At 32.5% G+C, this 11,465-nt stretch overlaps 1 protein-coding gene across 1 annotated transcript; it reads left to right on the top strand.

Moving 5' to 3' along the window:
- Positions 1-196: 196 nt before the first annotated feature.
- LOC134242341 (uncharacterized) lies at positions 197-10,721 on the top strand. The gene is made up of 12 exons (XM_062724411.1): positions 197-241; positions 2,364-2,437; positions 3,972-4,043; positions 4,553-4,673; positions 5,202-5,275; positions 5,759-5,830; positions 6,727-6,850; positions 7,653-7,778; positions 8,353-8,444; positions 9,446-9,502; positions 9,681-9,882; positions 10,478-10,721. The coding sequence occupies exons 1-12, from the start codon at positions 229-231 to the stop codon at positions 10,624-10,626; spliced, it is 1,176 nt and encodes a 391-aa protein (XP_062580395.1). The 5' UTR covers positions 197-228; the 3' UTR covers positions 10,627-10,721.
- Positions 10,722-11,465: the final 744 nt, after the last annotated feature.

Here is an 11,465-nt window from a genome sequence, read left to right as displayed (position 1 = left end):
AATATTGTCCCGACAGCTGCAGGTCTCATCAATGTAAGATACACCTTAATTCAATATTGTCCCCACACTGCAGATCTCATCAGTGTAAGACGAACACTATTCAATATTGCCCCGACAGCTCCAGGTTCTGTTAATGTACGATTTACATTGCTTTAAGTATTGCCCCGACAACTGTAGGTCCCGTAAAAGTAATATTTACTTAACTCTAAATATTGCCCCGACAGTTGCATGTCACATCAATGTAAGATTTAAATTGCTCTTAACATTGCCCTGGCGGTTGCAGATCCCATCAATGTAAGATTTGCATTGCTGTAAGTATTGCCCCGATAGTTGCAGATCCTATCAATGTAAGATTTACATATTGCTCTTTGTATTGACCCGACAACTGCAGATTTCATCAATATTAAATTAAAACTGCCCTTTATATTGCCCCGAAAGCTGCAGATCCTACCATTGTAAAGATTTACTCTACTTTAGATATTGCCCCGACAGCTACAGATCCTATGAATGTAAGATTTACACTACTCTATGCATAGCCTCAACAGCTGTATTCCCCATCAATGCAAGATTGACTATCACTGAAGTATTGTAACGATAACTATTTGTCCCACTAGAGTAATATTTTTCATTTAGTGTTAGTGTTGCTCCGAATGCTGGCGATCCAATATGTGATTTACCCTACTGTAAGTGTTGCCCGACAGCTGCACGCTGATCGCATTAGTGTTAGATTTACACTACTATACGTACATGTATTGTCCCAACAACTGGCAATTTTATCAGTGTAAGATTGACACTCCAGGCAGCTGTGTACCCAATCAGTGAAAAAATTACGCTACTCTCAGTATTGCCCCCGACAGCTTCACATCCTGTTAGTGTATGATTTTCACTATCCAAGTATTATAATCAACCATAGATCCTACTACTGTGATTTACAATCATTCAGTACACAGGGGCATGTAACATACCCTATTTGATTTTACGTAATCACTATATGTATACAAAAAGAGATCCTTTTTTGTATATACGAGGGTTGTCCCAAAATTTCGTAGACTGAGCTCATATCTTTTAAAGATATTAACGTATCTTTATAAAATTTTCTGGGTGGATAGAGCATGTTCTTGGCAGATCAATTACGAAGTTTTATCATGTTATCTTGAAAACTTTTCGAGTAATAACAAGTAAAGTGATATAGTTCTCTGACACCCGGAGCAATCTGCAACGTCAAAAAATACAAATGTCAACGGTTTAAATTTTTGGAGAAAATATTTCAATTACCAGAATCAAATTCTTAAAATTAAACGAACAGTTATGGCTATAAAATGTAAAATATCTTAATAGTTATTATATGATCAAACATTAAAACATGTAAAGAAAGTATAAGCATGTACAGGTATGAAATAATAATAATTTGAAAACGGTATATTTCTACGGGCTTATCGTCTGTTTTCTCTAATGGATTTGCACAATGGAACTCTTGCCCATTTCTCTGCCCTGTCTCTTATTTTAGTTACTGTTATTCACATATACACAGATAAACCGTTTTAGTCATTATAAATACTAAGGACGAGAAAAAGTCTCCTAATCTACCAAACATTTATGACTGGTACATTTCTGTAAAAGTGAATTCAGGATCAAAACACTTGATCATAGTCCAGTGCGCCGCCTGGGCCAACGCAGCCGCCATTTTTCAAAAATTCGGATTTCAACCCCATGTATATAAAACGTTATAAAATTCGTATTTATCAAAGCATAAACACCAAAGTCTCAGGAAATATGGTTAATAAAACAATATTAAGAATTTTCACTTCCATAAAAATAATATGAAGTAGTAATTACTTTTCCTTAGGATTTTAAATATGATATACCAAATTTTAATAGCAACATTTGGGTATTGCGCCGCCTTCCTACACCAGACAATGATATATGTCTTTTAAATTGGAATAATTTGTATAGTTACTCCATAGTTGTCCATAAATTTATTAGATAGTGTTTGTTTAATCTATATACAAAATTTCATTAATGTATGACATAAAGTTCCTACAAAACAACGCTTGTCTACGGAATTTTGGGACAACCCTCGTATATAATGATTACGTAAAATCAAAAACAGTATGTTACAGGCCCGTGATTCAGTATTTTTACTACAGCTGCGGATCCAACAAGCATGAGATTTTTGTAAAACAAATTTAAGATCCTATCAGAGTTAGATCTTTGTCACTCAATGTTGCATTTTCAATCATTTTCTTTCATTTTTAAAACTTGCAATTAACTAAATGTTAAGAAGTGATACAGTTTATGTACAGATGTTTTATTGGTGTTTGGGTTATTATTTTACACGTTTTGATATTATTATCTTTTTGCAGTGACGTGCCACAACTGTCATGATATTCACGATCCTGGTAGCTGCACCAAAACAACATCTTGTCAGCAGTCTGAGGTAAACTCTTTGATATCAAATGTGGGTGTTTTCTATTGGTAATTTTTTTCTCGTAGCTTTGGTTTCAGCTCAAAGACTTTCAGTGAAGCTATTCAATTTGCTTAGTCGTACATCTCCGGATATCCACAAGAACCGGTTATCCAGCCTTTTGTTTATTGCATGTGGTCGAACTCTCTGAAATATCGAGGTGAAATATGCAAATCAACCACTCAGAAAGTTGAATCTCCTGTATTGGAAATACATGTTCGTTTAGTTGCGTACTTATGCGTATACGATGGAGTCCTTTTACAAAATCGTACTGGACATTGGCCTGAAAAATCAGGAAAATACACCTGTGATTGGATTTGTTTGCGATCGATATTTAAATTACAAAAAAAAAAAAAATAAATAAATAAAAATGTTCCTCTCAGAAATACTGCTCTATATATGTACGTTGGTTTGCCATTCCGACTCTATGCAGTAACCAGTCAAATCATATGCAATTATTTTTTTAGTATGTTTGCTTACGGGTGTTGAGTACAAAAAAGAGTACCACTGGGTATCGATGCCTGTCATACAGATAACAATATCAATGAATATCAACATTTTTGTAAATGACGTGATCTTGGAAGAAAGATACCTACCCTTAACGAAGTTTTGAAAAAAAATTTTCAGATACTTCACTGTTCATAATTTTCACCTTATTTTATAAGATACGAATCATGAAAGAGAATTTATGCATGTTACATTTAGTGAAAAATAAAACACATGTAGTTACAAATGGAGATAAGCCAGTATTCATTGTTACAGAATGATCTACAGTTATCCAGATAGTATGTTCATATATTCTAGCGCCTAAGACATGTAAGATGTTTTCACTCAGTTCAGCTTCAGTTATAGAAGTCTACGACCTCGATTTTAGTAGTGCTAATTAATAAATATAAACGCCAACGTTGATAAATAACAATTCTACACGTGTTTAATTTGATTTATACAAATAGTTCACGCAAAGTATCGTCATCCAAATACGAACATGAGATTTATATAAATCTTCCTATAAAGTAGGCCAAGAGTGAGTGTTAAGGGCTTGTATAATGCTTCTGATATTGAAGGAGTGTCAATTCATTAAAAAAAGAAAACGCTCTTCTAATCTTTAAGGTTACTTACAGATCTTGTTTTCATATTGGTTCTGAATATATTTTTTCTTGGCATATCAAAGTATGAGAGTAATAGGTATTATTAAAATGTGTGTGCATCTACGCAGAAGTTTAAGTAGTTCACCAAACTCTTTCCATTTTTTGCAACAGATTTTTCGGTTCGTACATGTAACAATCAGTTTACAAGTACTATGAAAATCAAAATGTAAAATATTTTTAACTGTCAAAAACATAATTGCATTACACAATTATGTATTCTATTTGAAAATATTGTTAAAATTTGCCTATTTTGTACAATCATTGTGTTTTTCTTATACCAGCACACGTACTTTGTTAAAGATTGAATTTTTCTTCTACGGAAGTCTAAAAAGGTTTTTAAGTTCTGCATCTTTTTGTAGGCATGTGTAATCACCGCTGCTCTTGATTCTTCCTTTAGAATTACTTATAGGCAAGGATGTTTTCCGAAAGAGGTAAGTTTTTTCACCACTAGGCGGCGTTCTTAGATAAAATCTAAACACAACTAATTAATAAAAGCATATAATATACATTACTAGTTCGCCATTTCAGATTTTCGATGTGCAGTTTCAGTACTTGGGTATACCCTTCGCAATTGTTACACCTGACTGCTTTTTTTGTCACGGGTATTATCCATGAGCAAGATATATAACTCACCTCAACGTTAAATTTGACCTGCCTTTAAAAATTTTCCCATTAATATCATGATTATATACACGTAATAATATAATTTTTCATTTATTCTCCATGCTTTTATGTCAGGAATATATTACCTCTGACGCTCTGCTCCCAAGTTCATATTGTTTAATTAACTTCTGAGCTTGAATACTATTTATTATCTCCAAATATTTAATAATTTAACAATTTACGAAATGAGAGATGAATGTACTAAAAAAAATTCAAAAGAAGCAAAATTCACTTCTTGGAGTTTCTATATTGAGTGCCATTTTATATATATTTCCAGAATTGTAGTCTTTTCGTTCATGACAATGTGTCTGGCCGGCGGAACACGGTCCTTCCCGGGGACTGCTGTTACACCTCCCTCTGTAATAACCGGAAACCGGAAACTGTAAACAGAACATCATGTAAGACGATGCTTGTATTAGAGACATTAGGCACATTTGACATATTTCTGTCTCCAACGATTGCAACGTTACAATAATAAAAGGGTCTATAATCAAGTTTTCACCACTTGTATTAACCTATATTTGATACGTTGATAGAAAAAAAGTATGTCAGAGAATGGAAAAGGATTTATTTGCCTAGAATTAGGATTAACTTGTACATCTATAAGCATAATGGATACACTGTTCTGTTTATATACCAACATGAACAAAGAAACTATAAAAATTTGATACGTTGATAGAAAGTAAAATTAATATTAAAGTATTTAATAGAATTGAAAAAGGATTTATTTGCCTAGAATTTGAATTACATGTACATGTATAAGTATAATGGTTATACACATGGTTATGTACATATACAACATGAAACTCTCGACAGTTAGTAGACTTAGTTTCTTGTCCTAAAAAAATTGCCATTATCTTAAAATTGACGAGAGATAACTCAATCTGATCCAATGTTTTATAGATCCTACACGATATTTCTTACAGTGACGTGTTATTCCTGTTCGGAAACTACTCACCCTAGGGACTGTAATGTGACTACTCAGTGTCAGCCTCATCAGGTAACGGACAACTGGCATGGGGACCATAAGACTTAGACGAGTTAATTATGATCTCAGTCTCACTTTTCCACTATTAATCCCTTTAAAATAAGTGAGACTGAAATCAAAGTGAGACTGATATCAAAAGTGAGACTGAGATTCAAAGTGAGACTAAGATCTGAGAAAAAAATTAAACCAAACAACTCTCATATTTATATATAACCGATTAATTAAAAAAAATGTGTAGATATTTATACAAACCCATTAAATATAAATAAATTATATCTACTTTATGAATTAAAAATGAATTTGAGTATCATGAACCAGTTGGCAGGGAATGCTCATTCTGCCATGGCACCTGATCCCACCTCTGATGTTTTAGAGGTCCATGTTTGCTCTGCTCCTGATTTTGTTTTGTTTGAGTGGACATTTGAACTTGAATTATGTACATGTTCGTTACAGTATATCCATATAATCATATGTTTATATTAACTTTAATTTCAGCTATGTGTTGTTACCCAGGCCCTGAATGCTGATTTTAAAATGGTGTACAGATTGGGTTGTATGGATCGCCATGTAAGTCATTTTGGCTGAATAAGCAAGTTTATGTTTTTGCAGCTGAAAACAATGTTAGGTCTACTTATTATTTCGTCATTTGCTACGATAATTTTGTGGATTAAAATAAATTTACTCCGAAAGGGCACGTTCAATCTATTCAATATCTCAAAATATTATAAATATTATAAATGTTATTGACTGGGTATGAGGACAACATATGATTTGTTGGACCTGAAGGTGAAAATGTTGCCCGAGGCCGCAGGCCATTGAGGCCAAGGACAACATTTTCACCTTCAGGTCCAACAAATTACATGTTGCACCAATCCCAGTCTATACATGTAACTGTTTTGTTATACCCTTCAGTGCTCACTTAAGATTTAATCAATACACAATATATTATCAATTACTTTATATGGAAAATTATGATATTAATCAGAAAGAAATAAAACAATAGCTGAGAAAGAACAAAATTAATTATATTTTTATTAAATCACAAAAATTATCACAAAACATACACTCTTCCCTTCTTCCTTACTAGTAGCAACAACTCTTACAGCTCTTAACTTCGGCTATTTCCGTGTCGTCGATATTGAACGATGATTAATCGTCAACAGTGAAATTGTTAGACCTATGTAATAAACATTTCTTTTGTTGGACTTTTTATTAGTAATAAATATATAGAAAGTTATTTATAAGGGTATAACAAAAAATGTTGCAAAGTGTACATGTATGAAGAAGTTTAGTTTTATATACAGGGAATTATCTTTTTCTAAAAATAATTATAATGATCTGACCAAAAGTTTTTTAACAGTTATTTGTTTAATTTACTTTCTTTACTCAAACGACAAATAATTTTTACTGTACGTACATGTACATATGATACATGAAATGTATGGAAAACTTTTGTACCGCAGCAATGTGACGCATTTCGTCATGATGGTCTTGGAAACCAGCGCTCTATTGCTGCTAGAGGAGACTGCTGTGAGCATGATAGATGTAATTCCTTGACACCTGAAGAAACCAAATCTCCTACATTTAGTGAGTAAATTGAAACTTTTCTATATAAACACCTACAGAAAAATAAATCCTACTGTAAGTATATAAAATAAAGCTATATATTCACCTGTAGAAATTAAATTTAACAGATCACATATTCAACTCCATTCGAAAAAGCACATTCACATCTATTCCAAATTATCATTATTATTAAAATTATTAAGATTCATGTAAAGACAAATACATAATACAAATGTGTTAAAAATTCAGGATAAATTCGCTCCCACATACATGGGTTAGAATTTCAATTTTTCTTTTAACATTACAAGTACATGCACTTATTTCTTTAAATCATTTTGTAAGCTAAATCTCATTATTAAGAAGAATGTACAATAAAGCAAATCTTAATGTAAAATATAAAGATAAAGAACAGTGATTGGATGCTAAAAATCTATTTTAATTAAAAAGAAGAAAAAGATGTGAATATGGGAAAAAAATCAGATCCCTAGTAAAACTTACAATATTTCATGTCCTTTAATTTATTTCTCAAATTGACCAGAGCATATGAACAAAAAAGCATACATGTAAATGTAGAGAAAAGATCAAGTGGATAGATCTGTACATGTATGTACATTTGAAGCTGTTCTTCTAGACCATGTTAATGCTGATAATCTTAGAGACTCTTTTGAATTAATATATATAGTCAGAAAATAGTTATTGATTTAAAAACCAGCGATAAAGATGATAGATCCGTATTGAGGCACAGTTTGCTGTTTGAATTATCCCAATTATGCTTGCAATGTGCTTGTTAAACAATCCCAATGTAAACTATATTCTTTTACAGATTCCGAAGACTGTGTGGATGTGGACAGCCATGCTTGTCACGCTTTGAGAAAAGTCAATCACACAGATCGCTGTCAGGACGATCACTTCGCCAACATATTTTGTCCTAAGACCTGTCATATATGTAGTAGGTTAATTATAAAACATTTATTTATTCAGTCATTTGGATCAGAAAATTATTTGAAATATACAGTGAAAATTGTCTTATCCAAGACTTGTGTAATCCGTCAAACTGTAAATTCTTACGTGAAATTTCTTTCCTATTTTGCTAAATTTAAGAGTTATTTTACAATTTATAATCCGCAATCCTGTCTATTTTGCCACAGAATTCGTCTCTCGGTGTATGTATGATAACACTTGTTTCACTGTAATTTAAGAAATTTCCACTAGAATGATTTTTTTTCAATGCTAATAGCAGCTACTTCTCCTAATAAAAGGTGGCATCATATCTTTATTGCATAATTCAACGAGATTCTGCGAGATTTTTATCATATGGAATATAAAGAAATATGTAACATCTCCTAATTCAATGAATTTTTTTTTTGGTAATTTTGAACATATATTTATAGTATACACAATTTAAAGTCTTCGTTAGGACAATGAAGTTTTCTTCCGAACAAGATTGTTTAATGTGGATTGCCTATTCTGTTAACATGTATTGGGATACAGATTTCTATCTATTTAAGCCTCTTTTTTTCCAGTTCACTGCTACAAATGTTTCCTTTCATCAAGCGTCCATGACGACAGTCTCTGTCCCAGGAGTAACAACACAGTGTGTAGAAGAGATTCACAGGTAACCGTTTATTTAACTATTCATTTCTGAGTTTTCTTTGAATTGATAGTACCAATCAAAGGCATTTGTGAGTTATTTTATACCGTGGCTATGTTCAACAGAGAACAATAACTTTTGACTTTCATTTATTAGCATAAACGTACACTTATTTGAATACATTATAGTAAATACATGCACAATGATATTCATCTAACAAACATATAAACATGACAAGAAACCATTGATGTAACCATTAATTGTCGCCCGGGAAATAAATAAAGTAAACATAGAAAATGAGTCTTGATCATCAAACCGCTTCGATATAAGTGTAAAAGACATGGCTGTGTGAAAATGATGGAGATGATAGTCGAGAATATTTTTAAAAAAACTTATAATCGGATTGTCAATTCCTCAATAAAATGTTGGCTGCATAAACTATAAATAGAATCCAGACAAATGTATCACCTATCAAAAATGTATATCACTTTAAGAATATAAAACTAGAACTGTGTAAAGTACGTTTTTACACGATAGGTAAAATCCGATGTTCTAAAAAAGGGAACTGTCGTTTTTTCGATAGTAAATGATAAGCAACTTTATTTATCAAACATAAAAAACATATATATTTTTTAAAGATTCACTTTATGGAAGTAAATATATTTGTATCTATTTATAAAGGGAAAGAACATTCTGATTAACAATCTCTTTAATGTTAAGAAAACCTTTAATTTTGAATATTTCCGCATACCTCAATCCCCATACACCAACACTTAAGCTTATATGTATAGAGCAGCCCGGTCCTCCAGGTTGCAATAATTCCTTCGCATTCTAATCGAACATACCTCAATTTTAAAGGATGTATTTAGACAAAAGATCTCATTTACATTTTTACAGATATTGAAAACGTTTTAAGGTGATACAATGCATTGATACAATTTTTGAGAGATATTCAGATTGATTAGAAAAAAAATAGAAAGAAAATAATGACATAAATGAATGGCTTTTATTTATATAATTGCTAGTCATGTGGTGTGGAAATATTTAATGGGATTTCAATGATGACTTGCTTCAACGACACAGTGAGTACCCTTAATAATTTCAAAGTACATTTCTGATAATTATATATTTAATATTAACACTCACTTAACATTTTATTTATCGAAATTTATAAACCACAATAGTATATCAACAAAATCATTTGGAATTTGAATAGGATTTTTTTCCTGAATTTAAAAAAAAAATCATATATTTCATCAGTTTTGTACTAATGCTGACGGTGTTCACAAAAGATGCTGTAAACATAATTTCTGTAATACAATCGGATCACTTACTACAACAACAACGACACAAATGACGTCACCTACGACTACCACACAAATGACGTCAACTACGAGCACAATGACGTCAACAACAGAACTTACGTCAAAAAGTACGGAGAAAACAACGAGTTCAACAACAGGTGCGCTTACATCCACAGCTGGCATTGACAACTCATTTTACGCAAACTCCGCCAAGATTTTATTGTCATTGTTTATGTAAATTGTGTACTTATGCTCACTACTGTTATTTAAGCATTTACTCATGTAAGAGACACAGTTTGAGTAGAAACTAGAAAAAGTAAATAATAAATATATATTATACAGTATATGTAAATGGGGAAAATAGGCCCATCTAATCTCTTGAAGGTCGGTACGCTTATGTACTTTCCTAAAATATTAAATGTAAACTAGAGAGAACGAATTCGGCCCTAAAAGCTATTTTACATTAAAAGCAGTATCCTAAAATCCATAGGCCTTCTACATGTATTGGCAAAAATGTTTTACAATTACTAAAATATTTTTAGAATAAACATAAATCACTTGGGAAAATCCTGTTAGTTTTCCATTATCTGCCTATTTCATGTTAGTAAACAAAATTCCTAATTACTTAATTCACATGGTAATTACGGTTTCTGTATATGGCGTCCAAATGCAGTTTACTTAAACAAAAGAATGCTTAATTTAGTTCTGATAATTTTCAAGTTAAGATTAACAATCGTTCATTAACTCTTACAGAAAGGACTTCCGGATTCGTAACAATTCCTCACAACCAGGGAACAACGACCCCATTCCATTGGGCCACCCTGGGAACGCCCCCTCACTCCACAAAATGGGTCACTCTGCCATGGTCAGGACACGGTCCGAGTCCCCCCTCCAGAAAATAAATATAAACTAATAATGGTCTTCCTTGTGGTATCTTAGTGTAAAAATTTAATACTTATAATTTTGAATCTAGTTTAACAAGAAGACTGCGTATCAGTTATGATGCAGGAAAAACAAACAAATGATATATGACAGCTCACGATGATAATTCAAAGTTATCTTTGCACTGATGACTTAATGCATAGCATCAAGAGGTGCCATAAAATTCACAAGTTTGGTAGAGGCACTCTTGCTCATCATAACTATGCACATAGTTAGTTTATTTAATACCCAGGAGCAGAGAAGAAGATTTTCAAAGAAATAATGCATTTTCACTATATACTTATTTGGCCCCGCCCTAGCACTAGAACCCATGACTCCGGGGCCATGAATTTCACAATTTTGGTAGAGGACTCAATGCTGATTACAATCATGCAAACAGTTTGACTGCTTGATGTCCAGGAGTAAAGAAGATTTTTAAAGATTGCACTAATTTTAGTGGTTTTTGCCCCACCCCCGAGGCCCCATGGGGGCAAGGACCATGTAATTCACAATTTTTGTTCCCCTTTACCCATAGATGCTATATGCCAAATTTGGTTGAAATTGGTTCAGTGGTTACAGAGAAGAAGCTGAAAATGTTCAAATGTTAACGCACGACGGACGACGGACGAAAAGTGATAGCAACAGGTCACTTGAGTTTACTCAGGTGACCTAAAAATGCTAAATGAATGGAGATAGAGTAGGAAAATGCTACATGTATCTCCACTTTGCTAGAGGAAACTGTTTGTAATCTTTAAATAAATGGTGTTGGTGGGAAACATTTTAAATGCTGAAAAATGATCGCTCAGTATTCACTTATGAT

This window comes from Saccostrea cucullata, unplaced genomic scaffold (assembly GCF_032062105.1).
Source record: "Saccostrea cucullata isolate Sc308-1 unplaced genomic scaffold, CSIRO_AGI_Scuc_v1 ctg2666, whole genome shotgun sequence".
NCBI lineage: Eukaryota > Metazoa > Mollusca > Bivalvia > Ostreida > Ostreidae > Saccostrea > Saccostrea cuccullata.
Note: the sequence above shows the minus strand (reverse complement) of the source record. Positions and strands in the feature narration are given on the sequence as shown.

Excerpts from the sequence above, each read along its gene's own strand:
- LOC134242341 (XM_062724411.1), top strand. Across the intron at positions 4,674-5,201 it reads AACTGTAAACAGAACATCAT|TGACGTGTTATTCCTGTTCG; the intron begins GTAAGACGATGC and ends TATTTCTTACAG. Across the intron at positions 6,851-7,652 it reads AACCAAATCTCCTACATTTA|ATTCCGAAGACTGTGTGGAT; the intron begins GTGAGTAAATTG and ends ATTCTTTTACAG.